Genomic DNA, 23,408 nt, shown 5'->3' with positions numbered 1-23,408 from the left:
CCAGAACAATTTATTTCGCACAAGAATTTCTCCTTTCTAAAGACTCGGTTCATTTATACCTGCTAGTCTAGTATTTTGTGGCCTCAGTGAAACCAAAGATGTTAGAACCAGTCTTAACTGCTTGATGAAGGACTGGGTCCTTCTTAACAGAGGTAACATTCCCATGACCTGAATCTTGGGGTCCAAAAAAAAAAAAATCTTAGCAGATAAAAAAAAAGATTTATGTAATTCTTTTCTATGCGCAGAATGGTGGTATAATGGGTGCACACGGGCAGGATTTTAAAACACAGTGAACCAGGAAAGAGTTTTGTTAAACTCACAGTGTAGTAAATACCATCCAAGTCTTTTGAGCAATATTTATCTGCAAGCCATCTGATTTGAATAAACAAAAGCAACTTATTTTCCAATTGTATAACTGTGTGTGTTTCTAACGTGCTTAAATATAAGCAGTGGGCCACAACGAGCTGCCCTTAGCTGTCTGAATCATCTGTTTATCAGAAAACACTGAGAACAGGCCGTTCCAGCTTCTCTAGGACCAGCCAGAAGCCTGATTATAAACTCAGCGTCCATCATGAGAGCATTTTAAGATTTTGAAATGTATGGTTCTTGTTTTTATCTGTACTAAGCAGTTGGAAAACAAACAAACACGCAAACAAACAAAAAACCCTTATGTCCAGCTGATTCCAAGTTGCTGTTATAAAAGGTAAAGAACCCTTCTTCAAGTCACAGATTTCTAGAGTAGGTGGGCTTTGTGTTTGGACCCATTCATAGTGCAGGTTAGAAATTTGAGGCACAGGGAGATTGGTTTGTCTGAGGTCACACAGATGGGCATAGCCATGAGTGAAATCTAGAGTTTCTAGTCACCATCTCAGCTCTCTTACCACTACTTTTTGTTTTTTTGCTTATAATTTCACTCATTAGAATTGAAACATGAAATGTTATCACTATTTTTATTGTGGTAAGATATACGTAGCATAAAATACTGAAATTTCAAAAGAAAACATCTCAGAGTTGGTGAATGGACAGAGAACAGAAAGGAGAAGGGCTACGCAGGCGCAGGCGTGCTGTAGCGCAGAGCCCCGCCCCCGTCCTCCCCGCCCCCTTCCATAGGCAGCCACTAACGGGAGTGGTGCATCTTCAGTACTGTTCCAGCCTAAGGTGCCCAGACTGTCCCCGTGTTTCTTTATTCTTCATGAGTGGCATGTGTCCTAAGTTTAGGGAATGCCCACTCGAAGAACTTAACCTGTGGGATTCGAGTATGCAGAGGTTTATAAATTGGATTTGAAAATTTCCCAAAATCTTAGTAATTTTCAGTACAGAAGGGAGAGAGCCATTATGCTTATTATGTATATACTGCCTTGGATACAGACAGCCCGAAGAACACAGTGTTCATGTGTGGTCTGAGTCTGGTGTCACTGCACATAACTGCTTTAAAATCAGCCTGCTGGCTCATATCAAGATTCAGTTTGAAGTTTGTTTAGAGGAACCGAGCTGAGACTGGGAAGGCGAGGTGGAAGGAAGTTGTAGACTCTCGGATAGGAGTTCCATGTTCTGTAAGGCAGTGTTTCTCAATCCTCTTAATTTAGAATCTCCTGGAACTCTTGCAGAAGTTGAGGGGGTTTTGGCCTGTGTCCCAACATGGCAACTCAATGGATCTCCAAAAGAATCCTTTTTCTGTCAGTGCTCAGGGTGACTCTTGGAGCAGTCTTGGGTTGTGGACTGGTAGACTTTTATCAGTTCAGACCTTCCCTCCAGATCTGTCCATCGTGACACAGTGTGGGAAACTCACCATATATGTAGTAAATGTTAAGATGCTTCTGAGTATGGGAGCCTTAACTGCAGGAGACTCATTGATGTTTCAGGATTAGAGCTTCATATCAAAAACTGCACAGAATACCCTGATAATATGTGTCTGGCTGTTTCAAATATTAGTTCACAGTGACTTTAAACATCAGTGCTGCATTTTGTACTCTGAACAATTTGTGTATGGGGTCAGCTCTACTCAATTTTTTTTTTTAATCTAAACTAATATCCTCAGATTTAAACCAGTTTATTTGGAATTAGGATGTTATGTGTTCGTCACTATTGTGTCACTGTGAGAAAGTCCCCAAGGTGAACTTACAAGGAGGAAGGGTTTATTCTGGCTCATTTTCAGAGGTTTCAGGCCATAGTTGCTTGGGACTGTCACTTCAAGCATGTGACACCACAGTACATCATGACTGACATGCGCAGTACACGGTGTGGTGTTCTGTTCACCTCGTAGTGGCCAGGAGGCAAAAGGAGAGAAAGGGCCTGCCTCCCAATATGCCCTCCCAGGTCATGTCTCAGTGACCTGACTTCCTCCAAGTAGGCTCCACCTCTTGCAGGTGCCATTGCTTCCCAGTTGCATCGGGGGCCTTCGGGGGATATTTAAGATCCAAACTAGACCAGCACTGGTCATCAGCAGTAAGTATTTTTACAGTTCGGACTCACAAGGAACTAGAGTGCTTCATTACCCCAGACATGTTAACGTCTAGCACAACACGCAACGCACATGTAACGTGGCACATTTTGGTTTTCTTTTCAGATAGGAACCAAGGCTTTAGCCTTCTCAGCTCGTTGGCTGGAGCCAACCCCAGCATTGCATCCGCGGAGAGCTGCCGCTCAGAGGTGAAGGTTATTCTTGCGTCTTTTCTCCTCTTTGACTTTAATTCTCCCTGTCTTTATAAATCTTTGCACATTCATTTTATTTTGTTTTGTTTCTTTTCCATTTAAGGGGCAGCAGAGAGGCTTAGAGCAGGTGAGGGACTCTACAGCAGCCTCCCTGTGCCTGACCTGGGAGGCTGGTTCAGCCGCATAGAGGCACTCTGCCTGTCAGGAGGTTTGCTCTTGGGGATGTGCCATGTGTTCTCGCTAGAGCCTTTAAAATGTGCTAGGATTTCCTTGAGGCACAGACTTGCCTCCAGATCTTTAAGTAGAAAATACAATCAGTGGATCTTTTTCAGTATTTCTGTCCAAATCTGAGGTGATGCCTCTGCCCTGAAGGAGCTAACAGTCCAGGTCCATGCCCTGCCCTCAGCTCGGTTCTAAGTTGGTCAGCCGGCTGGGGCCAAAAGTAGATAGCTCCCTGCCACAGTCTTTCCTAGGGTCTTTTTCATTTGCCTCTGAGTTGTTGGTGTTAGGATTTGTGTATGTTTTCACACTTTGAAAATAGCACAGATCTTAGATGAAGCCAACCAAAACATGTTTTAGTAATCCACAGCAAAATCATAACACTTCCTAGTTTTTTCTTGGGGAAAAATATTACTGGGTTAGTTTTCAGGCTATATAGTTTTATTTTTATTTATTTATTACTTTGGTTTTTTTAAGGTAGGGTCTCACTGTAGCCCAGGCTGACCTGGAATTCACTGTGTAGTCTCAGGCTGGCCTTGAATTCACTGAGATCCTCCTACCTCTGCTTCCCAAGTGCTGGGATTTAAGGCGTGTGCCACCACGCCCAGCTAGGCTACATAGTTTTAATTGTGATTTGATTCCTTCTGTCTCCTTGTCTTTTGTGGTGGTGTTACCTCTGTGCACCCAGCAGGGGAGGGTGTGGTGTGAGCCTTTCCAGTTTTTATGTGCTGTGATGTTGATGCTTCTGTATGTCTTCCTCCACAGCCACCCCGTTTGCCAGCAGCTGAGAGGACAGAACCCCTCCCTGGACAGCGGGGCGGTGCATGTAACACAACAGATGCCCAGGTCGACAGCATTGTGGGTAAATTCCTCCTTTGGCTACTGAGGGAGAACTGCAAAACTTGGGAGTAGATGTCTGAGCAGAACTCATTGAGAAGGACATTAACCTTAAACATGAAGAGAAGGAAATGGACAGTGTACCCCAAATGAATGTGAGCCTTGCCTCTGTCTGTCAGGTGAAGGGGAGGACAAACACAAGATAGATGTACTTGTTCCTTCAAGATTGACTCAGCAGGATCGTAGTTCAGATCATTTGTGAAGACAGACAGAACCAGTTGGTAAATAGCTCTGCATTTTGCAGGTTTTTATTTTTACCACAGTATTTAACAATAGTCAGAATTAATGCTCACAGGAACATTATAATTTTATATATATACAGAAACACAAAAGCCTTTCCACACCCTTTTGAGGCTTTTTGTTTGTTTGTTTGTTTTTTGAGGTAGGGTCTCGCTCTTGCCCAGGCTGACCTGAAATCACTATGTAATCTCAGGGTGGCTTCAAACTCATGGCAGTCCTCCTACCTCTGCCTCCTGAGTGCTGGGACTAAAAGCATGTGCCACCATACCCAGTTCCTTTTAAGGATTTTTAATATCCACTTTCTCATTTGGTCATGAAGTGGGGCAGAGAAGTTGTTCTGTGGAGATGAAGCCTAGAGAAGTTTACCTGTCTAAGAACACCACAGCACCTGGGCCAGAAACTGGGATTCAGTCTGTTGTCCAAAAGACCAGGATACCAAGGAGCTTGGCTCAGAATAGCCAGGGAACTGCTGCTGTTCCTCCTGTTTCGTGTGCAGTAAGAATGTTGAAAAGATTTTTTTTTTCTGATTGTAAAACAGTCCATGCAGAAAAGTCAAGTGATTTGTTATAGAAACATACTAAGAAGAAAGAATATGTGTAATTTTTTTCAACTTCCTTAACCTTGTTCACTCAGTTGAATCCTTCCTGTATTGGATTTTAAACCTCCATACATTTCGACTGCTAAACCATTCATCATGTGAAGGGGATGGGGGACTAGAAACAAGCCTAAGTAACTTGGTAAACAGCACTTGGATTGGGTACCCTGAGGCTAAGAACACAATGAAACAGGAATACCGCATCTGTTTCTCACAGATGCGTGGGTTAACAATTCTGAAATTTCATATGTATTAGGGTTGAAAACATGAGAACTGTTCTAGATAAGGAGAGCTGTTTTACTCACTATCAGAGAAAGATGTTACACATGCAGAAAAGAGAAGGCTGGAATAATCCCTTTGGTACTGGATAGCATCTGATAGGTCAGTATGACCTCATGGCCTTTAAAATACACTTTACACATTAGGACAGTGAGAAGAGAGAGGAAGGAGGGGAGGGATGTGTGTGGCACACTTGTAGTTAGGACAGTGAGAAGCGATAAGGAAAAAGGGTGAGGGATGCGTGTGTGGCTCTATCTGTTCATTCCCCAGGTTGTCCACTGTGAGTAAGGAAGCAACTGTACCCCAGGGGCAATCCTTTTTGCTTGGATCTTTGTTTCTAAATGCCACTAAAAAGAACAGGGCTCCTTGAGAATTAGTTGGTTCTAGTCTGGGATATGAAAAAGCTCAGGATAAACCAGCAGCACTTCATTATGCCACAAAGTAAGGAAGTTCTCAGAGCAGCCTCTAGTTAGAGAGACTGCAGTAATGGAAGGCAGAGCGGTGTGACAAGTGAAATACATTATTTGGTTTCAATTTATAGAATAAAAGAAAACCAGTGAGTCTATGCTACCACAAATCAACTGGTGTGGGGATAAGACTTCTCCATATAGGTTTTTTTTTTTTTTTTTTTTTTTAAGTAGAGTTTCACTCTAGCTCAGGCTAAACTTGATGGAATTCACTGTGTAGTCTCACGGTGGTCCTCCTACCTCTGCCTCCCAAGTGCTGGGATGAAAGGCATGTGCCACCATGCCTGGCCATAGAGAAGATTTTTAGTTAATGCACATAGATGGAATGAGAAAAATAATAAACCGTATTGGGCTTGCACCACTGAATAGTTGTTGCAGGCAAGATCCACTCAAGGAGGTTTAAGTAGTGGATGGAAATTTGACTAGAAGGATATTTGCATAGTCTAGAAGAATCCCTTCGAAGACATCAATATGGTCTTAAAAAGGGCAAGTGGAAACCCAGAAGACAGCAGCCACTAGACATGACGAAGGTTAGCGTCACCAGTAATGAGGCGTCCTGACAGCAGTCCCTCTTGCAGGACACTGAGAAGGGCAGCCCACTTCTTCTGTGAAGGACTTGCCCACAGCATAACCCTAAGACATGAAGCTCATGTTGAGAGAGATCGTATTACATAACTGACTGGTACTCTTCAAGCATGTCACCCATGAAAGACTAGGAAAGAGTAAGGAAGTCATTGGAAGAGAATAATGAGATTTGACAGGTAACTTCTGTAGGAGCCCGGGACAGAAAAAAGTAACAGTGGGAAACTGATGACATCTAGATGAAGCCTGTAGTTCTTAGTAGCATTGAATTAATACTAATTTTGTGATTTTTACTTGTCTCATGGTTGTGTAAATTAACACTGAGGTAAAGTGGTTGAAAAGCTTACGGGAGCTAGGTCATTTCTTTGCAGGACTAAAATAAAATAGGGTTAGAGCAATGGCTTAGCAATTAAAGTGTTTGCCCGTGAAGCCTAAGGACCCGTTTGATACCCCAGAGCCCATGTGAAGCTGGATGCACAAGGTGGCACATACATCTAGCATTCATTTGCAGTGGCTAGAGGCCCTGGTGTGCCTGTTCTCTCCCTCTCTCCTAAATAAGTAAATATAAAATAAAATATTAAAATAGAAATAAAAGCAAAACCAAACCAAGAAAAACACTTCCTCAACTCTGTACCTCTTTCTGTCTCTCTTTATTAAGCTCATTTTCATTCCTTGCCTCCTACTCCTTTCTTAACTTTCATCTAGCTTTTGCGGCTCCCTCCTCCCCCATTAAATGGTTATATGTGAAGGTCGCCAGTGAACCTGCAAGCTACTAAATCTGACATTTTCCAGCCTTCATCTTGACCTCCATGGACATTCAGTATTCAGTATAGGACACCCCGTGTTGAAACAATGTCTTCTCACTCACTCAACACAGTGTCCCCTGGTTGTCCTCTCCTCCTGTGGCTGGCCCTCTTCAGCAGATTGTCCATACTCACCCAGACTTTAAAACTGCCATCTTGGCTTCTTTCCTTTCCTACTTTTAAGCACAAAGTGACTGTGTTCCTAATCAATTACTGTGTGTGCATAAATAGCAAATTTTATCCTCCTTCCTTTCTATATACAACCTACCTACCTGACATGTTCCCTGAACTTAGACAAGCTAATGAATCCAAATAGATTTAAACACAAGACTGCATGGCATTGTGGTAGATGCAAAGTAGTATAAGTCATCACCGTCTTTAAGTTCAGTCCCTGACACTGCAGAAGCTGAGGGCATAGAAGGTGGGAGGGAAGAGGGGAACAACTGCAGTCGACTAGGCATTAAGGTCAGCTCTGTCGTGTTCCGCTAACTGCTGAGTCCCCTGTACCCAGCACACACAAGTAATGTGAGACAAACCCTTATTTCAGATCCGATGCTGGACCTGGACATTCAAGAGTTAGCCAGTCTCACGACTGGAGGAGGAGATTTGGAAAATTTTGAGAGACTGTTTTCAAAGCTAAAGGAAATGAAAGGTAATGAACTCTGCCATGTCTCCCATTCATGTATCGATGCTTACCTAACTTCATTTTATAGCTGCTAGACCACATTCTGAGCTCTGGTCTTGAGAAACTTAGCTGCTTGGGGGATTGTGCCATTCTGTGGTTTAAAAAAAAAAAACAAACTCCCTGGGGAAAGAATGTCCTGTCTTCATTCTCTGTTCTCTCACTTTCCTGTGGCCACCAGTTCACTCCCATCCTTCCATCTGGAAAATCTGGGAGATCCCAGTTGTAATGACTTCACCGTGTACTCACATCTTTGAAACCTGTCTACCATCTTTGAGTGTTAGAACGTCCGTGCACTGAGGGGCTCCTGTGCTAGCAGACAAATCTCTTAAGATCTATTCTCCCCTTAGACAAGGCTGCGACGCTTCCTCATGAGCAAAGAAAGTTGCATGCAGAAAAGGTGAGATATCAGTCGGGTACTTACTGAGGACCTCTCATAGGTCCCCTGTGTCGTCTGTGTGTACTTCTAAGGGGTGTCAGTGTGAGCCTCACTGGACTGTTAACTTACGCCCGGTTGAACGTTTGTACAAAGTGATGCAGTTACTGTGGTAACCCTACAGTATCTCAGATGTGTGCTCTGTGACACGAGGGGACCCGGGACGTTTGCCTTCCAGCAAAGCCGGAAAACTCTTAGCTGTTCTGTTCCTACCAACACTGCCCATGTGCTTGGCAGGAAACATACATGGCTAATAGCATTCCACTAAGTGAACTGTGTCATAATTTATCCAGCTCCTTTTTGGACATTCGGGCTGACAATGTGCACTGTACCCTCACACATCACCTTGGGAGACATTCCTGATCATGTGTGGGCATGACTCTTGACGTGGAAAGTTTGGGTCAGAGTAGTGAAGGACTTCGAGATGTATTGCTGGAGGGCAAAGTAGTTCAAGATGTGACATAGGAAATGAGCTGAAACTCAGCTGATGTTTGAAACTTGTTGCATGCTTCTCTCCACAGGTGGCCAAAGCATTCTGGATGGCAATTGGGGGAGACAGAGATGAAATTGAAGGCCTTTCTTCTGACGAAGAACACTAAATTATTACCACTAGGTTTGACTAACACAGATGTCAGTGTTGCCCACCCAAGATGCTTCCCTGCTCAACCCAGCTGAGCTTGGCTGAGATTCCCATGGCCATGTTGGCCACCTGACTGGTTTTTAGGGTCATCTTACTTTTAGTTTCTAATAGAGAGCTCCTGCAGTATCAGGGAGCGAGGAGTGTGGCGGCAGGAATGAGTGATAATGTAGCCATATGCTTTGTAAAGAATGGGAGCAGAATGAGTTTGAGAGGACTGTGTGATTACCCAGGTGAAAGGAGAGCCAGACGTGATGGCGCATGCCCGTGACCCAGCGCTTAGGGGGCAGAGGATGGTGAGTCCAAGGCCAGCCTGGGAACCTGTCTTGGAAAGCAGGGAGAGAGAGGTGGCAGCCTGCAGCCTTTGCGGGGCGGACTTCTGTGTGGCATTGCCTGCACTCACCCCAGTGGCTGTGGGTAGGGCTGGTGTCGTTTCCTGGGCATTGGTTTTCCCCATCAAAGAGCATGCAGCTCCAAACTGGGACAGTGTTCTTGAGCAGAGGCACCGCTCTGGATTAACTTGTGCTGGGATTCTTGGAGGAGAAGGGGGCAGCAGTGTGTGCGCCCCCAGACTTACCTCTGAGAAAGTCATTCTGGGCATTGCGTTGGCAGTTCAATGTCTGAGGCCCTGTGACAGAGACTCGGCAGGCCCATGTGTGCGTTGTGAGGCGAAAGGTGAAGGTTTACCACCCCATGAGAATGAAAAGCCTTGGTACATCCTCACATGGGCCAGGGAGACTAGGCACTTGTTCTCGAGCATGCTTTGTGGGCGTGGTGGTGGACACTGTGCTGCCGGAGCACTTCCCTGCTACTTGAGACGCCACTGCTTTGCTGTCACACGTAAGACCCTGAACAAAAGGCAGAGCCCCCTTCTCTCCATTAAGACCAGTAGATCGCTGTGAAGGCAGTGGTACTGAGCCATAGTGAGGACGTGAGGTGTTAAGATAGTGCCGTCTGAGCTCTCAGCTTTGCTCCCAAGGCTGCTGGCTCCTCTGTGCCCTTCCAGGGCTAAACCCAGGGGACATCTGCTGTCTGTTCTTCCTCTTGAGTAGTACTTTGAGTGAGGCAGCCCCAGAGGAACCTTTCACCCGGAAGAACAGAGAGTCCAGCAAATAAGATGTCTTCCTTCTGCTGTTGTAGAATACTTGGTACATAGGTCACCGCTGTGACTCTGAGCTGGCTCAGCCCATGGTAAGTGGTGCTACACACAGCCTGAGACCTGGTTCTGGCCTGGTGTGGGAAAGCAGGTTGAGACACACTTAGAAACAAGACTTGCCTGCTCTGGGCATCACGTGTCTGAATCAGATGTGCGAGGTGGAATGCTTGGACCAGGTCAGGGACATTACAGAGCCGACACCATCTCCATGTTGGGAGTGATGGGGATGCTGGCTTGCTTAGTGGCTTTTTTCCCCCTCCCGTTCACTCTTGTTAAGGTCCTTGAGCCTTATGGCTCATCACGGTCCCATCAGTGGGACTGACGTTTGTCTGAGGTGACGACATGAATCAGGAATATGAGGGAAGTTGGCTCTGGGTTGTCAGGAAGGTGGAACATGTTTTTCTTAAAAGATTGTAGAGAATATATTAGGGCAACTGGTTAGCAAATACTGACTAGAAAAGGCTGTGAACTTGATTTTGTTGGTTAAACGAAGCCAGGTAATTAAACAATGACTTAATGACAAAGTCTCTTGATGTGTGTTGCTGTGGTTCCATGGTTTGGGCGGTGCTGTGAGCTGGGGTAGACTTTGCACCCTTCTTTGGACTACACATACTCGACACAAGTTTGCCAGGCTTTTGCAGGCTCTGGAATCCGCTATGCTTGTGTGTGAGGTCTGCTGATGCTTTTCATTCCATTTATTTATTTGACAGAAAGTGGGGGAGGGGAGGGAGAGAATGAGTGTGCCTGGGACTCTAGCCACTACAGATGACCTCCATTCGCATGCACCCCCTTGTGCATCTGGCTAACGTGGGTCCTGGGAAATTGAACCGGGGTCCTTTGGCTTTGTAGGCAAACGCCTCAACTGCTAAGCCATCCCTTCAACCCTGCTGATGCTTTTCAGGCCTCAGCTGTTGGGATATGCAGGGGAAATGTACCCAGTGGTGTGTAAGGACCCAGCATGTGACTCTAACACTGCAAAGGCAGGTACACTCTGCTCACGTGGTCTCTGTGCGCACCCACAGCTTGCAATCTCCAGTAGGATTCAAGGTAAGAGGTTGGCTTTGACTTATGTAACAGTGCTTGGCACATAGTAGGCCCACAGTTTTTTGTTGGAAAGTGCGACCCATGTTCTGGTGGCTAAGGTCACAAAGTTTGAAGATCCATGAGTGTTGGAAGCTAGAGAGAGATGGCTGAAAGTTTTCTTCCCTGAGATCATGTGTTATGTAATAATTTCAGAGCGATGAAGACATGGATGTATTTATAATTTTAAAATGGTGCTGTCCTGCCGTACAAAGAGAGGATTGGCAGGACCAGTGTACTTGCTCTTTATAGAACTTGGCCACGTCCGATTCAGAGAAGCTAGAGCTTTAGGGAAGTCAGGCTTAGATGGCTGAGCAACATGGGGTGTGGCTCAAGGGCTGCAGAGCTTTCTTGCAGACTGCTGACAGCATGTGCTGTATGGCCAGCATGCTCCTACGATGGAGAGGTGGGATACACATCTTTGCTGGGGCTTGACATGTTCTATGAGCCCTGGGCCAGTCTCTTAATGAGGCATCAAGAGCACGAGGACAGCCCCTCGGCCTGGCTCAGCCTGCCACGGCCAGCGGAGAGTCACGTTGCAGGGTAAGATGAGAGCTCCCAGCTATTTTGAGCTTGGGTGCTCACTGATGCAGAACTAACCTTAGCACAACAGGCCTATGATGTGGGGCTCCGCTTCCTTGAGCAGCCTGCTTGGCAGAGAAGCAGTTTCAGGGACTGTTGAGATGAGCTAGATGTGCTTTTATCTTCTCCCCACGGACACAGGCAGGTGGGCTACAGCCTTACCTCATCATCCAGTCACATCAGAGGACAAACAGGTCTCAGAGAATATGCTGAACCTGGTTCCACCTTGAGTAAATGCTTGGTTTGAAACCTAGCACCACCTTAACTGTTAACTGCCCCATAATTTGCAGATCTCATTGAAGTAAAATGCTGGGAGCCGGAGGCGGCTCAATGGGTAAAGAGCTACTGGCTGCGCAGCATGCGGACCTGAGTTCAGACCCTGCACCACGCAGAAGCAGGCACTGTGGAGGAGGCAGAGACTAGGGATCCCTGAGGCCTGCTGGCAGGGCTCGCCAAACCGGTACATTCCAGGGTCAGTGAAGACCCTGGCCCAAAAATTAAAGTGGAGGGCTAGGGACATGGCGTAGTGGTTAAGTTGCTTGCTGCTTGCCTGTAGAGCCCAAGGACTGAGATTCAATTCTCCATCACCCGCGTAAGCCAGGTGCACATGGTGGTGCATGCATCTGGAGTTCATGCTGGAGACCCTGGCATGCTCATTCTCTCTTATAATTTATTAAAGTGGAGAGATGTTGAGGATGCACAACAGTCCCCTCCAACCCCTTCATAGACACACACACACACACACACACACACACACACACACACGAGTAAAACGCTGAACGTACAGGGAGAAATTCCAAGTGTTTGATTTTGATTCCACCTGGAGTTTCATTTAATGACCCAACATACAGCTCTAGCCTATGAGCATGTGCTCAGGGGTCTTGGAGTTCTCAGTTTGCTGTGGTGTTCCCCATGCCTCCTACCAACATCACAAGTGTTGCCGTTTGTCTTTCCATGGAGTGTGTTCTGCTATCAGCAGTATCTTGCCTGTCCCTGAATTGTTCCTCTGCATGCGGCCTGGAGGACCTAAGAATTTCCCGCGATAGTATGCCCCTTTCCTCAACAGTGCTCAGCCCTATCCTAGCTCCTTTGGGATTTACAGCTATTTTCTTTTGGAAAAGTCGGGATTTAAAAGCGGACCTTGAAGATGGGAAGTTAACTCAGTGGTTAAGTGTTCTTGCTGTGCCAGCATGAGGGCCTGATTCAGAGTCTGCGTCCCCAACACCACCTAGACAGCTGGGCATGGCCACACACCTGTGATCCCTGGAGAGTGGAGACCAGCCAAGAGCCCAATGTTCTGTGGCAAACAGTGGGGACTGTGGGTCTGAGGGGTGTGGGAAGTGCTGGTGGGCAAAAAGTTAGTGTTTGGATAGGAAATCTTCCCAAAGGCCCAGTATTAAAGGGCTTGGTCCTCAACTCCAGCTCATGGTATGGTTGGGAGGTGGTAGAACCTTTAAGAGGTGGGGCATAATGGAAAGCCACTGGTGGTAGGTCCTTGACCCTGCTCCCTGCTGTTTGCCTCCTGGCTGCTGTGAGGTCAGTAGCTCCTCCCACAACAGGCTCCCACTATGATTTGCCATAACACAGGCCTAAAGCCCATGGACTGACACCTCTGAAACTGGGAGCTAACCCTTTCCCCTCACTATCTCAGGTATTTGGTTGGTGGCAGAAAGCTGACGCAGGCAGTTGTGTTTATGGAATGCATGGCGGAGGTTAGGAAAGAGCTGGAATGCTAGGGCAGGGCCCAGTTACTGGAGGCCTTGCAGCACAGGGCAGCAGGAGTGGGGCTGGAGCAGAACTGGGGGGACGGGACCACTGGTGGTGGGGAGCTGTGAACAAATGTGATTTCTACAGGTTTACTTTTGTCCCAGTTGTAAGGGAGATGGCTTGCTAAAGTGAATGGCGAATTTTGTATTGTCTTGCTAAAGTGAATGGCGAATTTTGTATTGTAAGTGTGAGGTCCTAGTGGCACTTGGCTTATTCCAGGAGGCAGCAGGCTGGTGTCTGAGTCTGAAGCTCAGGATTGATATCTAGGCCTTAAGTTCCCATCTAGGGGTCATTGGCATTTATGTGGCTTAGAATCCTGAGGACCGAAGCCCTCAGGAAAGAATGTTAGGAGCCATATGCGGTGAGAACAAGCATGAGAGGGCCAAGGAGAGCCAGCGAGGTTTGCAGCCAGGCCCTTCCAAAAGGAACCTCAGCAAACAGCGATGGAGCAAGACAGAGGTGTGCGTGGAGCTGGCTCTGTGGAGTCACAGGGTATTTGGGTTTAAGGTCATCTAGCTCAAGGAACAGGCTGAGTAACAGAGCCTTGCTGACCATCAGCTGTTGAGAGAGGCCATATAGCACCTGAAAACCCTGCAGGGGTGAGAGTGGGAGAGCCAGCCAAGGGGCAACCTCTAAGGCAGGAATGTGAGGCAGCTCAAGGGATCCTTTAGAAGGACAGCAGGAGAAGCCCCGCTTTGCCCCAGGTTCTCCTGCCTCTTAGACTATGGAGTACCAGGTGGCATTTTACATTCTGATGAACATCTTTTGAGGTCATTATAAGAGTACAGACGAGCTGGAGAGAAGCTTAGCAGTTAAGGAGCTTGCCTGTGATGCCTAAGGAGCCAGGTTCGGCTCCCCAGAGCCCACAGAAGGTTGAGGCACACATCTAGATTGGCTGCAGTGGCTAGAGGTCTGGAATTCCGAAAGACTTCCTGAGGGCTGGCGGTCACTGCTGCAAAGTGGAAACCTACCTCCATCTGAGGAAAGATGGACTTGGCGTGTGTGACAACGGGAGTCGGGAGGCGGCGGCCTTCAGTCATCTCCAGGTGTAGGGCTGGGTGACCAAGGGCGTCCTGCGTGATGGGCAGGGGTGACTGGCACAGCGGTGGCAGCACATTTGGGCGTGCTGGTCACCGAAGCCCCAGCACCTCACGGGGGCTCGTAACTCCCCTCTCCTCCCAGAGACAGCAAGAGGGAGGCCTGAGCCCCTGGCCCGGAGCTTTCCCGTGGGCAGTTTATTAGAAGGGCACTTACAACAGGAAGAGAGGGGAACACGGCTCTTTACCAATTGGGGAGTACAATGCTTAAACAGGTGCTCTGCTTTAAGATACAAAAGTTAGAAAAATCTAAAACACTATAAATACATGCTTTTTACAAAGATCATAACAGGTCAGGCTGGCTGAAGGATGAAGTCAGAGCCTCCATGCTCTAGTCCTCTGCTCACCCAAGCATCTTCAAACCAGTCCACAAATGCCTGCTTGCCCCAGCAAATGCCTCTTGGAGGAAGGTGGCTCCTTCCCCGTGTGAAGTTTTCACTCCAGGAAGAGCAGGCCTGGTTCCAAGGACCCAGTGGAAGGACCTCGGTTTGACTCGGAGGTGCCTGTTTTTGCACGCTGCCACTTCTTGACCCAGCCTGGACTGGTGTTTCTGGACGCCAAGCCAAAAAAGCCACTACCCCCTCCACCAGCATTCAGAACTGGCTGTGCCCCAGCTCTTGCAGCCACTGTCCCCAGGAGGAGACCTTTCCAACTGTCCTTAAGAAATTAAATAGTTATCTGTCTGAATGGTTTTAATACATAAATATAAAAACACCAGAATGTTAGAGCATACATTACTTCTGCATTTAAAAGCAGCTTGCCTCCAAGAAACTCAGTGACACTTTATGGGACAGCTGTTTCTAAGGAGGTGCCATATGCTGCCGTTCCCTTGTGAGGGGCCTCCTCTCTCTGCCTGACCCATGTCCTCCTGCGCCTTTAAAAGGGATCTGTACATTGTGAAGAGCATTCCTTAAAGGACGCCAAGGATGGAACACGATGCCGAATAAAGACAGTAAAACTGAGCTCCATTAAAGCTTCCTTCTAATCAAAAGATGTCTTTTGGGAAAAGTCCTAGCTCTTGCTACTTATGGTGATACCCTTGCCCCTCTGGCAAATGTCTTTCCCAGAGGAACAAGGGGACTCGGGAATAATGGCTTGGGGGTTAGAGTGAAATTACCTTTGCCTCCACCCGAGACATTCAGCCCTGAAACATGTCCAGACTCCAGGAAGCCAAGGGCAGTGCTGCAGCTCATTTCAGTGCATTAACAGCGACGTGAAAAATCATCACTGTCTATAAGAAACAACGCAGCCTTGCCCTCATACCTGCTGTCCTAATCAGAAGTCCCCACTCCCGACTCAAGGCTCGTCTCAAAATGTCAGATTTTCTACAGTCTGCCAGCCGAGATGACATGCCAACACAGGCCTGTATCCCACACTGGCCAAGGCTGATCCCTGTGAACACCCTGGAAGGATCTAAGTTAGTCAGGGTCGAGGAGGGAGGGGACAAGAAGTCGGCTCCTCAGTAGGTGCTGAAGACACCCCCAGTACAAGCCACAAGCTGATGTCAGACAGCAGCCTGAAGTTCAAATAGCACACATGGTCAAGTTGCCGACTACCTAACTGCCCTGGTTTCTTCTTGCCCTTTTCAACTGCCTTTTAAATAGTGTTTAAGGCTATAAATGCCATTCATTCAACCGGATTTAAATCAAAACTAAATGGTTGATTTAAGGGGGGCAATGCTCCATGATGCCACAGGTAGGCTTGTTTCCATTTCCTCATTTGACCTTCAAAGAACCCACCTTACACTTCATGCCTCCTACACGAAGCCTAGGTTTGAGCTTTGAACTCAGGTAACCAATGCAGCCAAGTGGACAAGATTGCCCCAGGTGGGAGGTTAACTGACGTAGGAAGCCATAGCTGATCTTGTAGCAAGTGGAGAATGCAGGCCCCCAGAAACTTCATAGAGGACCACAACGGTTTCAACAGAAGCCACAGTGGAATTTGCCTGCCTTTGGTCAGGACTGACTTGAGCATCAATGACATGCAGCAGGTTCAGAGGGTGTCCTGTGTTTGTACGAGCAAGGCCAACCTTCACATCCGCAGTAGATGCCCTCTGGGGGACATGAGGGTTTTGTAATTGTTCCACAGCCTGAAGGACGATGCACAAGGGGCTTGTTCCATCCTTTCTCTGTCCTCAGGAGGGTTAAGGGGGGTTCACTTAACTGGAAACGTGGCTAGAGTATCAGGGGTCACCGAGTCCTACAGGTGAGTTACCAGAAAGCCCCCCAACATCTTCTAAGAGCATAAGAGTCCTCACATTTGGCATTCACAAATTGCCAGAAGCACACACCACCACCTCTCACCCAGACTAAGATGGGACTTCACAGGAAATCCCGGGGTCTCTGCTGGCACGAGCCCACGCGAGCGTGCGGGCTAAGTCGATTCCTACAAGACAGCAGCCAAGAAGAAAGGAACAGTCAGCGATCCTGCATGCTGTGCTCTGCGGAAGGCCAGGAAAAGGGCTTTTTTGCTTTCTAGTTGAAATAATTTATACTAGCTTTCTGTCATTGCCATGAGCCATGATTGTTACACAGCGCCCCTGCCGCAGAAGTCACTGGTAAGCCTCTACCAGGGCGAAGATGTCAGACCTCGCTGCATGAAGCCTGTGTTTTCCAAAGGTGTAAAAACATCTTAAAAGCCTTCTGATTTGTTGGCCTGAGATTGATATTTTTTCTTTCTGGTGAATTTGCATCTGTAAATCTCAGCTTCCAAAGAGCTGCCAGGTGTAGCCTTAGCCTTGGGAAGAGCAGTTGCTGGCTCCACTCTGGTTTCCTGGTCAAGGTGCCCCCACCCAGAATGTTTCTGTGAAATGTAAGACATCTAAGAGAGCACCTGTTGAAGGTGAATTAACACAGCTGGCGAGGCGGAGCGCTGCCTCATCCAGGATGCTGTGAGCACAGGACCCTTGTGTCACGGGAGCACAGCGTGGTCTGCGGCCTTCGAGGTCCGTGTGCTTAGACAGTAGACACACGGAGCCTCAGCAGGTCCAGCTTTGCCACGTGAGAGGAAAAGAAGATGGCTCTCACCCCACGAGTCTTCTCCCAAGCACAGCCACCGGTGTGCTCTGCACGGGGAGAGCACCCGGCTCTCCAGGGACTCGGTGTGCAGATGGCGGAGCTGGGCATGCTCAGTGGGAGAGGGGTGTTTACCAGAAGTGCCAGAGCTCTAGAGCCCCCTTCCACAGGTGGCTTCCTCCAGTCCTAGAGAGGGGTGTCTTCCTGTTGGACTGTGGCATCCCAGACCTCTGTCCTTGAGGCGGCGGGCTGGGGAGAGGAGGCGGACGCTGAAACACCACCTGTTTACCTGAACCACCAGGCAGAAGCCAGTTCTTGGCCTTCCGAACGGGATAAAGGGCAGTGTGTGCAGCAGCCACAGCTGATGCTAAGTCCATCCCCTGGGGTTTCCTTCTGTGTTCTCAAAAACAGGTTGGTGTCACCTTAGCTGTGAGAGAAATCATCTTCTTTGACAAGAATAGGTTGGGGAGAGTTCTGATTTTCTCCATCTCCTCTCAGGCCATCTTCCCCAAGCCCACAGCCCGGTCTCTAAGACACGCTGGAACAGCGGATGCTGGGGGAGCCCATCTGGGTGAGGACCTTGTCAAGCCACTGCAAAGGCCCGTTCAGGTGCAGCTCAATCCAGCAGGGGGTGCTGGTCACTGTCTGCCTCCTGCAAAAATAGCAAAGGGGCAGGCTTTAAAACCCGGTGGTGGTACCGTAACTTGTTGAACCTAGCAGGCCAAACTCTTCCAACCAAGGAAGCAGGCTCTGCTGAGAGCCACGGGGAGAAGGCCCTTCAAGAGTTAAGGAGGCCACGGGGTGCCTGCAGCCCCTCTCCAGACCTGGGCCAGCCTTGCAGTTGTGATGACGTGTCTGTCTGATGGAGAGTGTTTTTACAAAGCATTGACAGCCCACATGCCTTCAGTTCCCCATGTGCTGATAGAATCCCCAGCTACGGCCTTATTTTGGAAAATCTTATGAACAGAGCTAGCGGGACAATTGCTGGAAAAAACCAAGGCACAGCACACGCTTCTTTTCTAAATTTTGTCTAAATTCAGGCTTGTTAGTGACGCAGCTCCCAAAGGCTCTCTACTGCATGGGTGCCCACTGCCAGCTGGAGGTGAGGCCTGGGCCCACTTGTAGCCTCATGGAGTGCTGGGCTGAAACCTTACCCTCCTTGGCTCGCAAGGCAGGAAGAGGGCAAGGCAGTTCTGGGAAGGGGCCGCACCCGCCTGTTGGGCTGCTGTGCTGCCAGGCGGCAGTGACGGGGTGGGCCACACAGGACTGGGTGTGCTGGCAGGGTGTCCTGCACAGGGATACAGTACCCCAGGGAAGAAAGGGCTTCTGCCACCATGGAGCTCTTCCCAGCACCGAGCTGGAGGGCTCTGGTGCCACACCACATCCAGGGCCACTATCTTGAGGTTCACCTTCCTTGCACGGCCTATGCTTTGCTGATAAGGAGGGAGGTTCAGAAAGGCACCCACTGAGCCCTGGGTGCCTGGCTAAGCAGGACCCTGTGCCCACTGACTCGAGCCCAAGAAGGTGACTGGGCCTCCCCTGCCACTCTTCTACTGAGGTCCGTCCTTTCCCTTTCGCGCTCGTTCCCTGAGTGATCTCAGCCAGGGTGGAAAGGCTTTCTGAAGTGCTCCTCCAGCTGGGCTGGATCATCATGACGGGGCCCTCAGTTCACCTAAGGTCTCACTACTTTGATTGCTTACTTATGGGGGGGGGGGCGGTCACCCTCCCTGGATTTCAGATAAAATGGACCAAGGCGCTCTGGTCCCTGGCACTGTGGGGCAGCTGCAAGTGGTAAACGGAGGAGGGTTTTTCAGACCGCCATCCTGATGAGAATCTAACTTTCCATAAGTCATGCTCATCAGGATTTCATTATGAAAAATGGCCCAGAGCCAGTACCGAAATGGGTTTGGCCGGGTGCAGGGTGACTGCAAACAAAACTGATTCCAAACATCTGGAAAAATGAAAAGGGGAGAGGAGCTTGCAAGGCCCTGGCTGACATGTGGGCACCTCTGTGTCTGCCCTGGGGTGCTTGGGAGCACAAGTCCTGCCTCGTCGAGGAAGAGTCCAGACAGTCTAAGGGCCTGAACTGTGATCAGTGCCATTTTTAAACATTGACTGTCCTGGTGGGAGTCATTTGAAACCATCTGCTCCAAAGCAGGCAGGAGGACCCCAGTCCAGGCTCAGCTCCTGCTCCATATAAACAGACTGGTGCCACTGTCCCCATGCAGGACCTGAGTGGGGGGGCAGGGGGAGGTGTTTCTTCCTGGCTGTCCAGAGCTGGAGTCACCCACCTGTACTCGGCTCCCCAGCCCTTGACGAAGCTCATGCGGATGGTGCACATGCGCGTCAGCTGGTAGACGGCCTCAAAACCCTGGTTGACAGACTGAGCCAGCAGGGCAGCGAACTCCTGGTTGTTGAAGATCTTCAGGTTGCAGCCTGCCAACGACAAAGTCACACTCGTGGGTGGAAAGTGGTTAGCAGAGTCCCTGAGCCACCCGCATGGCTTGATTTGCATGTCTCAAGTGGCACACGGTCATGCTCAGCAATGGATTCCTTCTCTATCCCTGCCCTTGAATCTGTTCCCCTTTATTAGGAAGATGCAGGTAGAAGTGTCCTCCCACTGTGGGGATGCTGAGAAAGAAGCCCGTAGGTGGGCTAGGGGGACACACAGTGTGGAGAGGACCTTGCCCTGAGTGAAGGGACCCAAGCAGGACTCCAAGGGACTTGCTGGCACCAGCACACTCCACACAGGACAGGGCCAAGAAGCCTGGGTCACATTCAAAACAAAGTGAAGGTGTGTCTAATTCTCCAGATAGAGACAAGCACAAATAGTCTTCAAATGAAGTCTTTATACCCTGAATGTGTTGCCCAGAGGCAAGGCAAGGAGGGCTGAGGAATGGGCCAGCCCAGCTCCTGCCCTGGCCTTGGTCATTACAGCTCTGAAAGACCTCACGAGAAGGTGGGAAGGCCACCCAGCTTCAGCTCACTTGCTCCAAGAGGAAGGGGAGGTGTGACAGGGCACCAGGCTAGCCAGTCCTTCAGCTGCCCCAGCTTCTTTGAATGTGTCTCCTTGGAGATACAGAGAGGGCTGGATGACATCAGAGTTGTAAACATGTTGCCAGTGTAAATTGTCTGCTAGGCCCACTATGCTGTGTGGGAAATGGGCTGACTCTGCCTGGCCCTGGCTTTTACATATCCCTTCTCCAGGAAGCCTTGCCTCATACATACCCTTCTCATCTGGAAGACAGCCAGGCAAAGAGCTCAGCCCTGTGTCCTCGAGGTTGACACTGCAGATACTTCTGGGGAGGAGAGTGGAGAAAGATGGACCCGCAGCCCTCTAAGGCACACGGGGGGTGCTTACCTGGTGGGATCTTGCAGACAGTGGCCGGATGCCAGCCATAGCGCTGGTTACAGTTGGGAGACTGCACAAAAATAGCGCTGTCGCTGAGGCACTCAGCAAAGACTTCGCCTCCGATGTAGTAGAGTCGCACCCCTCTCCCTGGAGGGGTTAAAGAAGACAGGATCGGGGCTTACAACCCTGAGCTCTACTACCTGCCCAGATCCCCGCTGGAAGCTGTGAAGGGAGGCAGAAGCTGAGACCCCAGCATGCGCCGAGTCTCAGTGACGCGGACAGAGTGGGCCTAAGTATGGCAGCAGCCCACAGCGCTCGCTCCTGAGACTGCAGGCCGGGCCCCATGCCTCGTGTGGTTTCCTAACGCACTCCATACGTTAGATCACTTACTTTCCCTTCATCTCCTCAATGTACTCCAGATGGACAGAAATTAATTTTAAATTGGCTCAGCACTCCAGTGGTTGTGTAAACAGTGAGCTTTGCTCAGGGGGGAGGGATGTCCCCTTCTGCCTCCTAGAGGGCCACAGGGCAGGAAAACAACTGGACTCCAGGCCCAGGCACAGGGGTGGAGACCAGGTGACCCACCGCCCTAGTACTCAGCTCCTGTCCCCCTCCCGCACTGTTTCCTCTCCTTGGTGTCTCAGGTACACAAGGAGAGGCACGAGGGGACGCCTCCCACAGGAAACTGTCCTGTGTCCCCGGCCTCCCAGCAAGTATGGAAGGAAGTGCCCTGGCTCTCTTGGGGTCACGTCCCCTCAGCAGTCACGTCCAGTTCCTGAGTGAGCCTCTGGGGCGCAGGATGCTATCTGAGGGGGTCACACTACATCTGGTCTACAGCCCTTTTGACCCCAACACTCCCTAAAAAGCCCAGCTATCCTCAGCATGACTGTCAGAAGACAAGCGCTGCGTCCTGCGTCCTCTTTCCTAAGCTGGCAACACAGCTGCCACTGTGTTCTGGGTGTGGGGTCCACCATCCCGACCACGGGCATTTCCATAGTGAGAAATTCTGTTTTACCTTTTCTGAACAGTTTAGCATTAAAATTCATAATTAATCGAAAGAAAGAGCATGGGCTAGAATGAGATCCTACCTCAACCACCCCCCCCCAAAACAATAAAATAATTTAAAAACTTAACAACAACAAAGCTGGGCATGGTGGCTCATGCTTTTAATCCTGGCACTTTCAAGGCTGAGGTAGGCTGTGAATTGAAGGCCAGCCTGGGCTTCAAAGCGAGTTCCAGTTCAGCCTGGGCTATAGTAAGACACTGCCTCAAAGTAAATTAATTAATAGTGGCTTGGGAGATGGCTCAGTAGGTGAAATAAAAGATTACTAAGGGCTGGAGAGATGGCTTAGCTGTTAAGGCACTTGCCTGTGAAGCCTAAAGAGCCAGGTTCAACTCTCCAGATCCCACATAAACCAGATGCACACAAGATGACGCCTACACATAAGATAATGCCTATGCACAAGGTGGCACATGTGGCTGGAGTTCAATTGCAATGGCTAGAGTCCCTGGCATGCCAGTTCTCTCTCTCCCTCTTGTTCTCTCTCTCATAAAAAAAAAAATATTAAAAGAAAGATTCTGTTCAAATTAAAAATAAATACATAATTAGTAAACCAGCCCTAAAGTGGATAAATTCTTTTGTATTTTTGTATTTTGCATTGCTATATAACTTCATTTGGAAGAATCTTAAAGCTTTTTTCTGTTTTTATTTTGCTTTTTCCTGGTAGGGTCTCTCTTGAGCTCAGGCTGAATCGGAACTTACTTAGTGTTGCCTCCCACTCACAGTGATCCTGCCTCTGCTGGGATGAAAGGTGAGTGCCACCCCACCCGGCAAAACTCTTAAAATTTCAGAGATCATTTGCTGTAAGGATGACCAACTAATTATCCACCTGTCTGTATAGTTTGATAGAAGGGATTGAAGCAAGGAGCGCAAGCACCCTTATCTCAGCTCCAGCCCACCAAATAAGAGGGTGGGCTGGAAAGATGACTCAGTGGTTACAGACACTTGGCTCAAGGCCTGACAGCCTGGGTTCTATTTCCCAGGACTCATGTAACACCACGTACACATAGTGTTGCATTCATCTGAAGCGGCAAGAGGCCGGGGCGTGCCCATTCTCTCCGTGTAAATAAAGAGTATTTTGTATGTTAGCTTTCCCATAGACTTCCCTTCTTAAATAAGTTGCCTCCAGATTGGCAGAGTAACTGTCCCTGTGTGGGAACAACTACACAGCACAGGAGACGTGGCCACCCTTACCGATGTGCCTCCGCGTGAGCTCCACGGCCGCGTTCCTGTTGACATTGGACAGCAAGCCCAGGCAGAAGCGCTCAGAGTTGGAGGGGTCAGTGAAGCCATCCACCGTCATGGAGGGCTGTGAGGCGTGGAACGTCTCCCCAACGCGCTGGTTCAGCTCGTAGTAGGAGATGGAACACCAGAAGGCGGGCTCACAGTAGGTGACGGGCTGTAGGTCTGTGGAGAAACAGCGTCTGCCAGGTCAATGGGTGCTGGGGAGGGCCTGGAGCACTATTTCCTCCCTCTCCAGCACAACACCCTTCGTGTCTAGGGAAACCCTCCTGGAGACTTGCCCCTGAATGAAGAGATGTTTCCTTTTGCCCATGGACACCCTGCCCCATGCTGGGCCTTTCCTTGTTAACAGACCCAGGATGGGCCATGCCACCTACATGACCATCTTTTATAGCCTCTCTTCCCAAGGTCCCCCCAAAGACCGAACCCAAACACAAGGTATTGTTTGCCCAGAGGGACTGAGGCTCAGCCATGACAGCCAGATGTTGGCACGGCCAAGACACAAATTGGCTGAAGAAAACTTTGAATTTGTCCTGGTTGTCAGGCTCCATGGACAGCCAGGAGCTGTC

General features: G+C 49.0%; 2 protein-coding genes across 3 annotated transcripts in view; one reads left to right on the top strand and one right to left on the bottom strand.

Annotated features, from left to right (window-relative positions):
- Aagab (alpha and gamma adaptin binding protein) overlaps positions 1-10,169 on the top strand; it is a 43,876-nt gene extending 33,707 nt beyond the window's left edge. For both annotated transcript variants that reach the window (XM_004662566.2, XM_045160222.1), the window contains exons 6-10: positions 2,567-2,649; positions 3,637-3,733; positions 7,282-7,386; positions 7,767-7,816; positions 8,374-10,169. In XM_004662566.2, the coding sequence (XP_004662623.1) occupies positions 2,567-2,649; positions 3,637-3,733; positions 7,282-7,386; positions 7,767-7,816; positions 8,374-8,451 (413 nt within the window). In that variant the 3' untranslated portion in view covers positions 8,452-10,169. The remainder of the gene's footprint in view (positions 1-2,566; positions 2,650-3,636; positions 3,734-7,281; positions 7,387-7,766; positions 7,817-8,373) is intronic.
- A 4,111-nt stretch (positions 10,170-14,280) lies between these two features.
- The window catches only part of Smad3 (SMAD family member 3), a 136,819-nt gene continuing 127,691 nt past the window's right edge, over positions 14,281-23,408 (bottom strand). The window contains exons 6-9 of the mRNA XM_004662563.2: positions 22,792-23,004; positions 20,547-20,684; positions 19,477-19,621; positions 14,281-17,837 (exon numbers count right to left, since the gene is read on the bottom strand). Of these exons, the coding sequence (XP_004662620.1) occupies positions 17,714-17,837; positions 19,477-19,621; positions 20,547-20,684; positions 22,792-23,004 (620 nt within the window). The 3' untranslated portion in view covers positions 14,281-17,713. The remainder of the gene's footprint in view (positions 17,838-19,476; positions 19,622-20,546; positions 20,685-22,791; positions 23,005-23,408) is intronic.

This window comes from Jaculus jaculus, chromosome 10 (genome assembly GCF_020740685.1).
Source record: "Jaculus jaculus isolate mJacJac1 chromosome 10, mJacJac1.mat.Y.cur, whole genome shotgun sequence".
Lineage (NCBI taxonomy): Eukaryota > Metazoa > Chordata > Mammalia > Rodentia > Dipodidae > Jaculus > Jaculus jaculus.
Note: the sequence above shows the minus strand (reverse complement) of the source record. Positions and strands in the feature narration are given on the sequence as shown.